Genomic DNA, 17497 nt, shown 5'->3' with positions numbered 1-17497 from the left:
TTTATCTTGAAAGAGAGAGAGAGACAGACAGCAGGGGAGGGGCAAAGAGAAAGGGAGAGAGAGAATCCCAAGCAGGGAGAGCCCGATGTCAGAGCTGTCAGAGCAGAGCCCGATGTGGGGCTTGAACCCATGAACCACGAGATCATGACCTGAGCCGAAATCAAGAGTCGGACACTTAACCGACTGAGCAACCCAGGCGCCCCTGTGTTTGAATTCTGAACGCTCCTTTCACTAGCTGTACCAGGACTAACTGAGCTGCTCAGTTAACCTTTATGAAATGGTAACACCCACCTCACAGGATTTGTGCCAAGAATTTAGGGAGGTGAAGGAGAAGTACTCGGCACGTGACAAAATGCCATTTGAATGTGAACAGTTTTCACATTGTCATGGGACAGAGAAAAGCCTGGGGTGTGGGGCGGGAGGGGGAAGAGCAGAGACCACCACAGAGACCGAAATAATCCAGAGAAGCCTAGCCAGGAAGCAAACCCCAGGCATTGGCTTGGGCGGAAGCTCTCATCCTCCCTGCTTCCCCTAGTTCAGCCTTTCTGGGCTCAGCCAGGTAAACCTCCTCCCTTCCGCAGTGGTCCCCAGGAAGGCTTTTTCCAATGTAAGGAACATACTGAGGAAGATACATTCCTCTCCATGACCCAGGTCCTTCATCCAATTTCCTAAAGTAGTCCCTTTGCTCCCAGCTGGTAAGACCAGCAAATCTATTTTTAGGGAAATCAGACTGATCAAAAAAAGATTGTTTTCCCAGTGCCCCCAAAACTTCCTATCAAGCTGAATGTCTCAAGTCTATTTTATTATAACATGTCTGAACTCCCTTCCAACACCTAGACAAAACATACCCAGAAAATGTGTGTGTATACACACACACACACACACACACACACACACACACACACACACAGAATATTGTCAAGAAAAATTATCCATTGTTATCTGTTGTATCCAGTGTTGACAGGTAGACCCACCATACTTAGGGATTATCTGATTTTCTAGGAGTGCATACCTTTGTCTGACTTCTATTGATTAGGACATTTTAGAACTCTATAAAAGTAGAGGTTAACTTGTAGAAAACCAGTAACAATAGAAATGATTCTTGGGGTTCCCCGGGTAGCTCAGTCGGTTAAGTGTCTGACTCTCGATTTCAGCTCAGGTCATGATCTCATGGTTTGTGAGTTCAAGCCCCACACGGGGCACTGCGCTGACAGCATGGAGCCTGCTTGGGATTCTGTCTCCTTCTCTTTCTGCCCCTCCCCTGCTTGCTCTCTGTATCTTTCCCAAAATAAATAAAAATAAACAAACAAAAAGAAATGATTCTTGATAATAACAGTGCACATGATTCTTATCCAACAGCAATGTAAATGATTTCTGTCTGGTTTTATTGCCTTTCGCCAATTTCGAAAATACTAGGTAATTGATTTCAGCGTTCCTTTCAACTACCAACTATAAATCTCCCTTCCCTGAATTTTCTAAAGATTGTTTTAAACTATTTTTAATTAATCTCTCTACCCAACATGGGGTTTGAACTTACAACCCTGAGATCAAGAGTCCCATGTCCTATGCCCTGAGCCAGCCAGGCGCCCCTCCCTTCCCTGAATTTTCTTTTGAATTAACCTGACTCGCTCATTAATTAAGCTGAATAAAATCTTTGACACATGTTCGTGTTACACTTGTATGGTAACGTACTTTTACCTCTTTAAAAAATTACGTTTTGGGGCGCCTGGGTGGCGCAGTCGTTAAGCGTCCGACTTCAGCCAGGTCACGATCTCGCGGTCTGTGAGTTCGAGCCCCGCGTCAGGCTCTGGGCTGATGGCTCGGAGCCTGGAGCCTGTTTCCGATTCTGTGTCTCCCTCTCTCTCTGCCCCTCCCCCGTTCATGCTCTGTCTCTCTCTGTCTCAAAAATAAAATAAACGTTAAAAAAAAATTAAAAAAAAAAATCACGTTTTACCGATATCCATCTCAGGGCCTCACCAGGGGGCGGAGGGAGTTAACAGAAGAGGGCAGCGTACAATCAGTAGACTGCGGTCCTCGTTGAGTCACCACTGCTAACGTGGCCTTGGGAGAGTATGCATCTCCTCTTAGCCTGTTTCTTCACTCGTAACTCCTAACGTTACAATTGTTCATCTATCTATCTTAACAACACTGCCACCCAATAGATTTTAATAAACCTCTTGAGGCTTGCCCCGTCCAGCCCCATCCAGTCCCGTCCAGCCCCGTCCAGCCCCGTCCAGCCCCGATCCTTGCTCACAGGAGATGCTCCATAGATATACAGTGGAGCAAATTGAAAGGCACTGGCCTGGATCAGTTATATTTTGTGTTTTTAAGCAACCGAGCTCATGTCTCCAAATTATGCATTGAGTTCCATTATAAAACATGCAAATGCATTGAAACAGTGCCTGTGACAATTTAAACTTCCACTGTTCTCCTAAAAACACCAGCATCACATGTGGAATCCTGGAAGCCCCAGACTTCCTCAGAGCTCGAGTCTAACTTTCAAAGGCTTTTCCCAAATCCACAGTTCCCCAAGTGGGGTGCCGCTACCAGCCCATGAGGAACCTCTGGGCCCCAGGCTCTGACTTGACTGACACTCTCACTGAGCGAGCGCGAGGACCGTGTCGTGGGAATCACAGCAGTGGCTCCCGGCCTGGCCCTGAGCTACCAAGGCCACCTCTGAGTTGGGGCAGCCCTCAACCACGCATTGTCTATAATGGAAGGAAGGTAGCCAGGAGCTGCTGGCCTCAGAAGACCTCACAGTTCAGAATCCACGAGGCAACCAGGAGGCCTCCCCTTGCGAGGACTGCCTGGCCATGTCTCAGCTCACGGTGGCTCTCTCCCTGGCCAGATGTGAGCACACACACCCCGCCCCCCCCCCCACCTTTACTGCCTTACTGGAAGCATAGCTCAAAAGGTTTTCAGTCTCTGTCTCCCTTCTCAAAGTTTCCATGGGAATCAGCATCGAGGGGGGGTAACTCCAGACATAAATGCCATCGATTTTCACTGGGGTTGGGGGGGAAGAGGCAGGGGGAGACCTCGGGAAGAGTGAGACTAGAGAAGAGGACCATGGGAGGTGTGGGCACCTCCAATTATTTTTGAAAACTCTCCCCAGGCTATCCATTTTTCCACCCATTCACTCTCAAATTAGCATGTATTTGCCTAGGAGCCCTCGACTCAACTCGTAGCCACAACAGAAAGCCTTGCCAGATGGGAAATAAATAACAGCAGGCCCCCTCCCGGTGAATGGGCAGCCCAAGACCCCAGAGGATGAGACAAGCCGCTGGGATCTGTTCTTTAGGAAGTCATGCCCGGGGAGTCATGAGAGCCCGTTCCCCTTTCCTCTCTTAGTGAATCATAGGTTGATTTCATGAGAACCAGTGATTCCCCCCCACAATACCCCCCACCAAGACCTACCACCAAAGGCAGGTTCCCCGGATCGCAGTGGCTAAAAGTGACTGACTCATCAGAAGTCTCTGCGCCTGGGCCACGCTGATTCAATGAGCTTCAGCTCTGAGACCACCCCTCCCTCCTGAACATGTGGAAGGAGTTTGGGCCTCTGTTTCCAGCCATTCATAAGGCCTGTGTTCTTGCTCAGCCTCAAGGGCCCAGACTCAGCCCTGCCAGAGAAGTGGCAATCTTCATCGGAACTTTGTCGCTGAAAACAATCAGCAACCCCACCACCCATTTCCTCTGATGGTTTAGCCAGAGCAAGCAAACAGGGCCCTGGTCCTCACAGGGTGGCTGTAAGGATTAAATGAAACAAGTCCCTGTCAAACTCTGAGCACAAAGGGCTGGCACACAGGAAGCACTCCCTAAAGGCTGCTGCTGCTGCTACAGTGGCTGTCGTTTTTGTCCTTGCTGTTTTCATCCTGAGTCCCAAGCTGTCTGAGGCAGGTGAATGTTTTACTTTCTTCTTACTTTTTCCCTGAAGCCACTCTTCTACACGACACTAGACACACTGCTGAGCATGCCCTGAACAGGGGGGTGGTGGGAGCACAGAGCCAGAAAGCATCAGACTACAGTAAAATGATCAGTTGTCAGATCTAACTTCTAAATGGAGTCAGGAATATTAGTGTTCGAAAATCCAGTCCAGGAGGGATGGCCAAGAGGAGAAGGCCAAGTAGAAAACAGAGAGAGGGGCGCCTGGGTGGCTCAGCCGGTGAAGCGTCCAACTCTTGATTTCAGCTCAGGTCACGATCTCACCGTTTGTGAGATCGAGCCCCACATCATGCTCTGTGCTGGTGGCTTGGAGCCTGCTTGGGATTCAATCTCTCTCTCTCTCTCTCTCTCTCTCTCTCTCTCTCTCTCTCTCTCTCTCAAAGTAAAGAAATAAACATTAAAAAAGAAAGAAAGAAAATATAGACAAGACCGCCAAGAAGTTTGCCTGAAAAGCAGTGGAAGGAAAGGCTGTGGTTTGGCATGTCAGCCCAATTCACAAAACCAGAAGAGAGACAAAGGATGGGGAAAATGGGGGAAAAAAGAGGAACCAGGAAGGGAGTTGGAACAAGTGGAAGTCATAATGCGTCAATGAGAGCTATTTTGAGGACACACTGTCCAATGAGCCAGGATGCCAGAATGCAGGAATGGGCCACCCTAGTGAAGCCAGGGTGCTTCAGGAAAGGGCTAAGTCAAAAGGAGAGGTGTTTAGTGGGAAGGGAGGGTGATCCACACTGCGTACACTACGGACTGTCTTACTATCTGCCAGAAAGGAGGTCTGGCCTGGCTCTCCAGCCCTGCCACTGACCTTTGACTAGTCACTTCCCAATTAGGTCCACGGGGACACCGGCTGACTTGGCGGGGCCTGATCTTCCATTGCAGTCACCTGGCTGAGTGAGTCATCCAAGAACAAAACATCTCATGCTAACTGCCATATGGATCCACAAGTTTCTCTAGAGCTTTCTTAGAGCAATCTGCTAAGAAAGTTTATTTTATTTTTGTTCCTTCATTACATGTAGCAGCAGCTCAGTAATCTAAGGAAGGGGAAGGGAAAGGGAAAAGTGAAGTTCAAGGTAACACGCACCTCTGAGCATAAAGCTCCAGGAAGCATCACCCAAAATGGCAGGAAATCCAAATTTCCACGTTTCACCATATCTAAGACTACGGATGTAGGATGTACCATAATTTCAGAGATTTAAAAAAGTGCATCACAGTTCGTTAAATATGGCATGTGACATCAGAAGGCATTTGTGTATAATTTGCCTCTACCAATATTAAAATGTGTTATGGGTTGAATTCTGTGCCCCCAGAAAAATATGCTGACGTCCTAACCCCCAGTGCCTACCACTGTGACCTTATTTGGAAACAAGATCTTTGCAGATATAACCAAGATAAGGTCCTTAGGGGAGGTCTAACCCAGCCTGACTGATGTCCTTACAGGGGGAAGACACCATGTGAAGACAAACATACAGAGAAAATGCCATGTGATGACAGAGGCAGAGATCGGAGTGATCCAACTGGAAGCAAAGGAATGCCAGAGTACCAGCCACCAGGAGACAGGAAGTAGCAGGGAAAGATTCTATCCAAAGTCTCTGAGAAAGCAGGGCCCTGCTGATACCTTGTCTCCAGTTTTCTAGGCTCCAGGGAGACTAGAATAAAGTTCATTGCATTAAGCCCCACAGTTGTAGCACCCCTAAGAAGATCATACAAAAAGGTTTTGCATTTCTATAGCATATATGACACGATTTTGAGAAACACTACCCTTAAATACTTTACGTGATTGAGAAAAAAAAAAAGCCATTCTGGAACGAAAATGTTGCTATGGTTAATCCATCTATAGATAATAGGAACATGGCCACTTCAGCTTTATACTTTTATACTAATATACATCAGTGGTGTTGGTGTTCATTCATTCATTTACTCAACAACTGTTCATGAAGCACCTACCTGTGCCTGGAGCTCTCCTAGGCACTGGAGACATATTGTGGAACGAAACAAGCCCCCTAGTCTTGTGGAGCTCAAATTTTAGTGCAAAAACAAAAACAAAAACTTACAACAAAAATGGACAATTTCAACCAGTGGCAGATGCTTTAAAAAAAAAAAAAGGGAGAATAAAAGAATAACATCAATGAGGGGAAGAAGTCTCTTCTAGAGAACATGGTCAAGAAAGGCTTCTCTGGACCTGAATAGACATTTTTCCAGAGACCTACAGATGGCCAACAGACACATGAAAAGATGCTCAACATCACTCATTATCAAGGAAATGCAAATCAAAACTACAATAAGATATCACCTCACACCTGTCAGAATGGCTAAAATCAAAAAGACAAGAAATAACACGTGTTGATGAGGATGTGGAGAAAAAGGAACCCTCGTGCACTGTTGGTAGGAATGTAAGTTGGTGCAGCCACTATGGAAAACAGTAGGGAGGTTCCTCAAAAATTAAGAACAGAAACATCATATGATCCAATAATTCCACTACTGGGTATTTACCCAAAGAAAACAAAAATACTAATTCAAAAAGATACATGCACCCCTATGTTTATTGAAGCATTATCTACAATACCTAACTTTGGAAGCAACTTAAGTGTCCATCAATAGATAAGTGGATAAAGAAGATGTAATACACACACACACACACACACACACACACACACACACACACATACACACACACTAGAATATTGCACAGCCATAAAAAAGGATGAGATCTTGCCATTGGTGATAACATGGATGGACCCAGAGGGTATTATGCTAAGTGAAATAAGTCAGACTGAGAAAGACAAATACTATATGATTCACTTATATGTGGAATCTTGAAAACAAATTAATGAACAAACAAAAAGCAGAATCAGACCTATAAATACAGAGAACAAACAATGTTTGCCAGAGGGAAAAGGGGATAAGTGGATGGGCAAAATGGGTGAAGGGGACTGGGAGACAGAGGCTTCCAGCATTGGGATGAGTAAGTCATAGGAATAGGGAATACAGTCGATGGTATTACAATGGTGTCGCATGGGGACAATTGGCGGCTACACTCGTGAATGTAGCATAATGTACAGAGATGTTGAATCACTACGTTGCACACCTGAAACTAATGTAACATGTATGTCAACTGTACTCAAATAAAAAAACAATTAAGAAAAGGGGGAAAAAAGAAAAAAGAAAGGCCTCTCTGAGTTGACATTTCAAAATGATATGAGTGGGTCATGAGAAGATCTAGGGGACAAGCATTCCAGAAAGAATCCACAAGTGCGAGATGGACTTCAGTCTGTTAAAGAAGTAGCAGGAAGAGAGAGGGAGGCGGAAAGAGGCAGAGAAGTGGCTGGAGGAGCAGTCAGGGACCAAAACGCTAGAAAGCTACAACCATGGTAAGGAGTATGGCTTTCATTCTCCATATGATGGAAAGCCACTAGAGGAATTTGAGCAAAGAGAGAGAAAAGGTCCTCCTGGCCACTGAAAGGAAGGCAGACCTAAGGGGAACAAGATGAAAAGAAACCAGTTAGGAAGCTATTACAATAATTCAGGCAACAGACGGCAGGGATTTGGATTGGGATGGTAATGGTGTTAACAGTGTGGTCAGACCCTAGACATGTTCCAAGGACTTACTGCCGGATGACATGTGGGGCACGGTAGAAAGACAGGTTTGCTCCCTAGCAAGTGGACCTGCTTGGACAAAGTTCGAATGTTTTCACCACCGGCCATACCCTTTCACTGACTCTTCAGCCAGTAGGCCCTGCCCTTGTAAGTAAAGCCAGATCATGCCTGGTTTGCATCTCCAACTGGGTTAATGAGGTAGCCGTGTACAGAACACTGCAGAAGGCCCCTCCTCCGACCGAGTCCTACCTTCTGTATGGTTGTCATATAACATTAACACCCAGTCCCTGAGCAACACCATAGGGCAGCCGTGGTAAAATCAATGATCATTATTATTGCGTGACAGTGAACATGATGGGGAAAACAAGCAGAACTATAGGCAGGGGATCTCGGGTCCAAAGCCACTTCTTTGCCATTCCGCTGGCTAGGTAGCCTCCAGCAGGCCCATTCATCTCCCTGGGGCTCCGACACCAGTGACTCTTGTATTCTCTACTCAAGGACTCGTAATTGCTCATTGGTATTTAAAGGGCCTAATGCAGCCACATGGGCCAAACACGGGAGACCCCAAATGGCTGCTTCCTTTCCCCATGCTCCCAAATATGGACATAGTACTTATCTCAGGCGTTGTTAGGATTAAATGAGATAATTTATGTGGAAGAACCACCTGTGGTGGATGCTCAGTAAATGTTGGCTTCCTTTCTCCTCACCTTCCCTCGAACTGCTTCCTGCGTTAGGAATGCCATCCCCACCGCTGCCCCAGCCCTGCCCCAGGGTCAGACTCACAGGACCCTCTGCCTCTAAAAGGATATGCTGAAGAAATCACTGGCCAGGAGACAAGAGCCCCCAGGGCTAGAGCCTACCAATGCCACTAAATGAGCTGTATGACCTTGGGAGGGTCAGGGTCTCCCTTTCTCCTTCTCTGTAAAGCAAACAGTGTTGGGTTAGAAGATCTTCAAGGTTCCGCCAGTCCTGGACGTCTATATTCCAGCCAGAAAGCATCACGAGTGACTCCCAGTCTAGGAGGCCTAGCCTCCCTGGGCCCAAGACCACTCACACAATGCACAAACGCCCATTTCTTCTTAACAGCTTGACAGATACTTGATTCAAATGCTGCATCTCAAGCTCTGGAAAATGTTATCAGCACGGGCCCCACCTCCCAAGTGACACACTCAGCACAGAGAAGAAGCGAGCTGGTACCAAGCTCTGTTTGAGGCCCAGCCCAGCAGTGCCCTGTTGGTGACCTCCTTGGCATGCAGCTGTCCAGTTCTGCTACTCCTCCTCCTCCTCCAGCTCACGTCTGGTGGGTACGGACAGCAGGCAATGGTCCTCACGGTCCCCACCCCCACCCCTCCCCACCCCCTCTTGGTAGGAAGGCAAATTACTCCCACCGTTTTGGAAAACAACTCAGCAAAACCTATTACAATTTAGATGTAAAACATTCATGTCCTTTGACCCAGCATCTTCGGTTCAAGAAATTGAACCTGTAGAAACACTTGAACAAAGGTGCAGACAATGAACAAGGAGACTCCCTGCCGCTTTATTTGTAGTAGCAAATACATGGGAATGATCCCAAAGTCCGCCAGCAGGGAATCCATTAAGTAAATTCTGCTACATCCATATAACAGCATGCCTTCTGGCAAGAATTATATCTCTTAGGATAAATAATGGAAAGATATAAACTGACATAAAACATGCTTAGAGGGGCTCCTGGGTGGCTCAGTCGGTTAAGCGTCTTGACTTCGGCTCATGTCATGATCTCATAGTTCACGAGTTCGAGCGCCGGGTCGGTCTCTGTGCCGACAGCTCAGAGCCTGGAGCCTGCTTCGGATTCTACGCCTCCCTCTCTCTCTGCCCCTGCACAGCTTGTACTGTCTCTCTCTCAAAACAGTTTTTAAAAATTTTAAAAAAGAAATAACAATAAGAATAAATAACTGCATATGGTGACACACATGGGGGAAAAAAACTGGAGTAACTATTAACAGCGGGTATCTTGAAGGACAAGACTACAAAGGACTTGGTACTTTGCATTATCCTACTTCTGCACTGCTTCAACTTTTTTTTTTTTTTTACAACAAGCGGAATTACTTTTATAAGCTAAAAAAAAAAAATTAAAGCTAATTCTGAATGTCCTCAGTCCTGTCTCATTTTCTACACTGGCATTCACCTACATGTAGGCTCCCCAGAGCATGCCAGGCTTCCTACAAGCCGGGACATCTGCAGCATCAGCACCCATTAGCCTCTTTGAATCTGAAATCCAGTGGGGACTCAGGAATAGACTTTGGCCCACTCCCTTCAGGAACCGCCCGGGAGAGAGCAGGGTATGGTCTGTTCTCAATATGTAGCAGTCCCAGTTCGGAGACACCACGTTCCCCTCATCTCGGAGAGGTGGTCACACCCCCCCCCACCCCCCCCACCCCCCCACCCCCCCCCCGCAACGCAGCTCCAGCAAAGGTTTAACCTGGAGGAGCTTATCTCGTGTAGTGGCTAAAGCAAGGGTTTGAAACCACGGGTGGATCTCGACCCAGGAATCCCATTTAGCACAGAGATTTAGGTTAACTACAGGGACTTCTTAAAGTAGCTACTGAATGTGCCTTTTGCCAAACCTCTGGAGGTCTCTTCTGGTGCGAAATTTTTCAAGCCTGTTTTTAACTGTAGACCTCCCTCTTCCCCGCCCCCCCGCCCAAGAAATCTTTACATGGAGTTCCATGATATGAATTAGTTAAAGGAAAAGCTTCTCCAGTTGAAGGTGAGGAGGGGCAGGTGTGAACCAAAGTCTCTCCCTCCATCTCCTTCCATTTTGCAGCCCCTGAGACACCAAGAGCCCGACCAGGCTCAGGGGGAAGATGGCTTGTGCAAAGTCACCCAGCAAACGGATGAAAAAGCTTGCACAGCTGGGAATCGAATATAGGTTTCTCAGTTTCCGACCCGCAGATCTTTTCACACTGACTTTTTTTTTTTTCTGTATGAAAGGAGGTGTTTTTTGTAAGTTTAAAAAAAGAAATAGCACAAGTTTAGGTAGAGGCATAGGGACACACATGAGAATTATTATATATACATGGAGGAAAATCTGAATCGAGCACACCACCTGGGGGCACTTGGGCGGCTCAGTCGGGTAAGCGTCTGACTCTTGATTTCTGCTCAGGTCATGATCTCACACAGTTCATGAGTTCGAGCCCTGCATTGGGGCTGTGTGCTGACCCTGCAGAGCCTGCCTGAGATTCTCTCTCTCGCTCTCTCTCTCTCTCTCCCTCTCTCTGTCCCTCCCCCCAGTTGTGGTCGAGCAGGCATGCTCTATCTCAAAATAAATAAATAAACATTAAAAAAAATAGAACACACCATCTAATTAATATTGAACATTATGGGAGAACAGAATTAAAGGGAAACTAGCCATTTTACTCTCCAATGTTTGACTTTCTTAAAATGAGCGCATATCACCTCATTCTCTCCTTGAATGTCTGAATGTCTTCACCAATTGAGCTAAGAAATGCTGGGGGGGGGGGGCGGGGAAGGAGACTAGTCTTTTTGTGGGAATATGACTAAAAACCAGAAGGAAGACTTATTATTTTCAGAGATGCTATCAAAAATTTTAATTAAACATTTTTTTTAATTTTTAATGTTTTTTAATTTATTTTTAAGAAAGAAAGACAAAGTGTGAATGGGGGAGGGGCAGAGAGAGAGAGGGAGACACAGAATCCGAAGCAGGTTCCAGGCTGTGAGCTGTCAGCACAGAGCCCAACGCGGGGCTCCAACCCACGAACCACAAGATCATGACCTGAGGTGAAGACCAACGCTTAACCAATTGAGCCACTCAGGTGCCCCCACCCCCACAAAAAAATTTTAAAAGGTAGAATAGCTCCAGGTTTACTTAACAAGGATTGTGATGTACCATATTTGGCCACAAAATACGCATTCCTTTCCAGACTAATAATAAAAGTGCTGGTTGCTGCAAAGTCCTCTCCAATATCCTGAAGAGATCACTACTTAGTTAGCACTGGGGAAATCAAATGGGTTATACATGGCTCAAAGGCATTGATCCCATTAGAAAATTTAGAAATGGAAAGTTGCATCTGGGTTTCATTCACATGGTCCCCTGCTTTCTTTTCTTTTTTAATTTTTTTAATGTTTTTATTTATTTTTGAGACAGAGACAGAGTCCGAAGCAGTCTCCAGGCTCTGAGCTGTCAGCACAGAGCCTGATGCAGGGCTCGAACTCATGGATTGTGAGATCATGACCTGAGCTGAAGTCGGACGCTTAACAGACTGAGCCACCCAGGAGCCCCATCAGGGTAACCGCCTCAGCACCTGAGGAAGATGAAGTAGACCTAGATAACCCCTGGGCTTTCTGGGGTTCTCCACAACATGGATGAATCTCAGATGTGTCACGCTATGTGAAAGAAGCCAGACTTAATGGGCTATGACTTCATTTATATGACGTTCCATTAAAGGTAGGACTGTAAGGACGGGAAACAGATCAGAGGTTGCCAGGAACTAAAGGTGGGGATAGGGTACTGATGACAAAGGAGTTCAAGGGAACCTTTTGGGATGATGGAAATATTCTGTATCTTGATTATGGTGATGGATGCTTGATTAAACATGTGTCACAATTCAAAAAACCATATACCTAAAAAGGGTGGATTTTATTGCATGTAAATTACCCTTCAGTAAACCTCACTTTAAAAAGAGTGTTCCTAGAGGGGCATCTGGGTGGCTCAGTCAGTTAAGTGTCTGACTCTTAATATTGGCTCAGGTTACGATCCCAAGGTTATGGGATGGAGCCCCCAGCCAAGCCCCACATTGGGCTCTGTGCTGAGTGTGGAGCTTGCTTAAGATTTTCTCTCTCTCTCTCTCTCTCTCTCTCTCTCTCTCTGCCCCTTCCCTACCTCCTGCCCCCCCCCTGCTTGTATGTGCACACTCTCTCTCTAAAAAATAAATAAACAAATAATAAAAAGAGTGTTCCCGGAGACACTATGTACATGGGGAAAAAAGGCAGATTTTACACATTTCTTTTGCTGGATACTTTCACGTTGCAATAAACAGCAGCAGCTTACATAGGAAGAATAGACAGTATCATTCTCCCACTCCCACCTGCATTGGCACGCAGGAACCGAGTTCCTTCAAACACAATGATCTTCCCATCTAGGAACGGGCAGAGCTCAGGGGCAAGGAGGCGAGGCGATGGGGTGAAGTAGCAGGCCAGCTCTGTGGGCAGCAGAGGGGGCTGGCTCAGGCCAAGTGGTTTATCCCTGAAGCTGCTCAGTCACTCCCCCAGTTAATTATCTGTCTGCTGATTCATGAGTTGTGGTTCCTGTGGGCATGCTTCTTGGCTATTTCTGCCAACAGAGGCAGAAGGATTCGCAGGGCTGGGAGGGGATGATAACCAGAGATCCTGAGTGTGGTGGGGAGTTATAGAGGAAGAATTTCTATTAGGAAATTCCAGAGTCATATCCATTTTCCCCCTCCTCACTGTCGCCTCCTTACCCCATCTTCTGCTGTCCCCAGGAGATCTCTACCACTCACACGGTTTTGAGGGAGGTAAAGGAGAAAGCTTCCCTCCTGAGTGTCTCCTCCCAGGAGAGAGGGGAAAAAAGCAGACAATCCACAGAGGGTCCCCTGAGAACAGAGGTCTAAGGCACCATAGTTCAGAGATCCAAATGCCCAAAGAATTCATGGTCTCAGCTGTATTCTAAAAATCTCCAGAATGCTCAGATGGAACACTGGAGGATCCTCTGTGAATCATTGCAGATATTCAAATACTGGGTTTCTTGCAATGAGGCACATCACCTCCAGATGCCTTTTGCTAGCCTTCCCTAGGTATTTATTTTGGCTGCCAGGGTGCCAGTCACTGGGCCTACAGCACTGAACAAAACAGACATGTCCTTCTCCTCACAGCACCTGAAATCTTGTGAATGTCTTTCACTTTCCTCTTTTCCCAGAGACAGAACTTAAGGTTTTCTAGTATATAAAGCAAATGATGGGCCTCTTTCCTCCTTGGTCTCTTCTGTGGCTTCTTGCTGGGTGAGAGTGGCTGAGATATGCCACACCACCAATGGCGGAATGTCACAAGGGTATGGGATAAGGGACTCCATCGTCTCATTCTGGGAGCCTGGGTTGCATGCCTGCATGAAGCAGTAATAGCTCTTGTCTCCAACACATGGTAGGTACCATGGATAGGAATAATGGCAATAGTAAGCGCCATTTGGGGTGCCTGAGTGGCTCAGTCGGTTGCACATTTGACCCTTGATTCGGCTCAGGTCATAATCCCAGGGTCATGGGATCGAGCCCCACATCCAGACCCGTGTAGGGCTCTGTGCTGATTCTCTGTCTCCCTCTGCCCGATCCCCTACTCACGTTCTCTCTCTCTAAAATAATAACTGGTAATAATAATAAAATAGTAAATGCCATTTGTTGAATGCTTATTTTGTGCCTTTATCTCATTTAATTGGCATAATCATCGAAGTATTGTTTTCTCCACTTTACAGATGAGGAAACTGAGATTCCCAAGAGATGAAGTAACTTGCCCAAGGTCACACAGCCAATAAGAGGCAAAATCAAGAATTAAACACGCATCTGGCTGGTTTTAAACCATAGCTGTCCCTTTCCCTAGCCAACAAGCCTTCCTGCCATGTCTCTCCAGGCCCTGAAGGTTCCTGCAGAAGCTTCATCTGGAGAGTTTCCAGGATATAAACTCAGAAGGAGAAATTAGCACTTCAACTCAGAACTAATCAACTTAGATGGTGACAGCAAACAAAACTAGTTATCCCTCAGGTCTCAGGTTAGAATAAAGACTTAAACTCGGGAAGCCACAAAACCCAATACCTCTTGGGTGAAGCCAGAAAGATCATCTTTGCATGTAAATTCCAAATTTCAATTCTACCCTCAAACGACCTCGCTTCTCCCCATACCAGACTCTCCTATTCTGGGACAGCCTCTCTGTGCCACCACCCAGCTCTTTCTGTGTGTCCCTTCAACACTGTGTGGACCAACAACCCTCTTCTGCTCTCATCCTAACCTCCTGCTTCCCCGGGAATCTGACAACACCTGCAACCCAGCAGCGGGGGATTCAACCCTGGGGTAGGGGATTTAAACATAATTGAGGGGCGCCTAGGTGGCGCAGTCGGTTGGGCGTCCGACTTCAGCCAGGTCACGATCTCGCGGTCCGTGAGTTTGAGCCCCGCGTCCGGCTCTGGGCTGATGGCTCAGAGCCTGGAGCCTGTTTCTGATTCTGTGTCTCCCTCTCTCTCTGCCCCTCCCCCGTTCATGCTCTGTCTCTCTCTGTCCCAAAAAAATAAATAAACGTTGAAAAAAAAAAAAAAGATAAACATAATTGAAATTGCTTTTACCAGGAGTCTATTATTTTGGAGGTCTGACTCTAGAGAGCAAGCTCTTAAATACTTCTCCACCCTGGCTCTCAGAAGGAGTCTGGGGCTGGCTCAGCACAACCCATCACAACAGCTGGAATGATCCCAATCAACGACGAATCTGTGAACAGATCTCCCAAAGGATATTTAATGCAAACTTAAGTATGTCAATGCGGTGGTATCCTATATGGATCATTACAACTCTGTAAACCAGATCTACAAAAAAGACCAGGAGGGAGGGGTGGAGGAAGAGACACCAAAATGACAGGTACACTCCTCATCTTCACTAATACTGGCACCTGCACCATGCTAGGCTCTACCTTATGTTACTTCATTTCCTTCTAAGACTATAAGAATGTAATGATTAGACTCAGAAATCATTCAGAAATTCAGAAAGCTGTAGACGTAAAAAGAAAATGTTTTAAGTTCACGGAAGCAGGCGGCCCCACTGCCCTCATCGACACCAGGCAGCATCTGAACCGCGGCTCTAACACCTCCCAGGACACAAGGCTGGAGATGCGTATTTCTGTCCTATGGTCACCAGGCTGCTCACTGTAGGCTGAAGACATCGGTTGACATGGTTGAGCATCTATCGCATGGGAAGCTTCGGCAAAAACAGCTTAGTCCCCTATAAATGATCTGTAACTCCCCCATCACATCATTCATACAGATTGTGGGGATGGTTTCCTGGGTGTACATTTATCTACAAATTCATCAAGTCATATACATTAAATAAATACAGCTTTTTGTATGTCAACCATACATTAAAGTGTTTTTTTAATATTGTTGCCTTGTCCTGTATAATCTCTTATACACACACACATACACACACACACACACACACACACACACACACACACACACACAAGATCTTGAAGGCAGTCATCAAAGTATTTTTGAAGAGCTATCTTTGATATGGACTTATCTCTTTTAAATACCTTCTGCAGGATTTAACTTGTCTTACAAGGAGTACTACTGGTTTCATTAAGAGTACATATATGTACACATGGGTGTCCTCTGCAGAGGAACGCCCTAGCGGACCAGGAGCCAGAGTTCTCCCTGGCAAGGTCACTAGGGCTCCGGAAGGACCACGGGCAGCATCCCTAGACTGTAATCTCTGCCCCTCCACCCGCTCCCCAGGTCCAATGAGGCCGAATCGCATGCTAACCGCCTTGGCATGGTGTGTGCAATAGCGGGAGAGACAAAGCCAGGGATCGAAGCCAGTAACAGGGACCCGTGGTGTGGCTCCTGGCATATACTGGAGGGCGATCCCGGAAGCGGAGGAACTGCTGTAACCCAGGACCCAGGAGGAGGGTGGGAGCCAGAGCCCTCACCCTCCTCCGAACCGCTCCTGCCGGGAGCCACCAAGGAAAAAGAAGAAAAGAAAAGAAAACTTGGGAGAAAGTGTAACCCAAGGAGAGAGAGGAATGTGCAGGAGCGGGCACACCCGCGCGCGCACACACTCTCATCCGAGCAGCTACAACCACATCCCTCGACAGCGCGCGGGAACAGCCCCGGGAAGCCGCAGCCCGCAGCGCCGGCCCGAGCCAGCCGGCCTCCGCACGCCCCAGACCACCTGCGATGCGCGCCGCCCCGAAGGTGCGCCCGCCACCCCCCGCGCGCGCGCGCCGAGGCTGCCGGGGGCAGGCGCCCGACTCCCCTAAGGGCTCCGGCGTCCTGGAGGACCCGACCCTAGGTGGCCTCTGAGCCGTGCTACCGCGGGGTCGGGAAGCTCCCCGGCTGCGGGCTCCGGCGGCCCAGCCTGGCCCCGCGCACTCGGAGCGCAGACGCGTGGGGGCGGCCCGCGCGTCTCCCGGCTCCGAGTCCGCAGACTCCGCGGCGGCAGGATGCGCGGCGCGGATCTCCGGGGAGCCGCGTCCCCGCAGCGCGGGAGCCTCACCCACCTCCGACACCGACGCCCGCCAGCGCCCCCAGCACCAGCACGGCGGCCCAGAGCGGCAGCGCTCGCATCTCGTCCGCCGCCGCCGCCGCCGCGCCCGCCCCACAGCGAGTAGCGGCGCCCGCGGCCACTTTTCCCGCAGCGGGAGGGGAGGGGAGGGGAGCGGACGCGGTGGGTGGGACAAACGGGGCGGGCCGCCGACTCGCGCTTCCTCCCCTCCGGCGCTTTTCTGGACCCTGCGCCGGCAAGGGGGTGGTGGGAAACCTCGGCTCCTCTCCCCCCGCCTGGCCGGGACCCGCCTCGAGAGGCGAGGCTGGGACCGGAGCGGGGTCGTGGGCACGTTCTCCGCAGACATCCTGGTCCCGGGGTCCGCGTCCGGATCCCGGGTATGCTTAGAAAAGCCAGGAGCCTGTGGCCCGTCTCCTGACCCAGTCTCACCTCCTGAGGGCTTTCTCTTTCACCCGAACTCCCGGGCACTTTCCCTCTGTACCTTGAGTTTCATTCATGCACACTTTAATTTGTTTATTTGACAACTTTTTGAATGCTTACTCTATGCCAAGCACCGGTCTAGTCCTTCGTTATTCACTATTTTTCCCCCTTTGGGTTACTTTGGTTTTCCAGAAAGCCTCTTGACAAGACCGCATCTCAAGCTTGTGTAAGCAATGATGTCCATAAAGGGCCTGTCTCTACAAATACTTGGCTTGCTA

At 48.1% G+C, this 17497-nt stretch overlaps 1 protein-coding gene across 1 annotated transcript in view; it reads right to left on the bottom strand.

Annotated features, from left to right (window-relative positions):
• Nucleotides 1-16947, bottom strand: part of LOC112862191 (integrin beta-3) — a 55371-nt gene extending 38424 nt beyond the window's left edge. The window contains exon 1 of the mRNA XM_086687640.1: nt 16795-16947. Within this exon, the coding sequence (XP_086543766.1) occupies nt 16795-16861 (67 nt within the window). The 5' untranslated portion in view covers nt 16862-16947. The remainder of the gene's footprint in view (nt 1-16794) is intronic.
• Nucleotides 16948-17497: the final 550 nt, after the last annotated feature.

Source organism: Puma concolor, chromosome E1, assembly GCF_028749965.1.
Source record: "Puma concolor isolate L17-30 chromosome E1, mPumCon1.1.hap2, whole genome shotgun sequence".
NCBI classification, from domain to species: Eukaryota; Metazoa; Chordata; class Mammalia; order Carnivora; family Felidae; genus Puma; species Puma concolor.
This window is presented reverse-complemented; position numbering and strand designations above follow the sequence as displayed.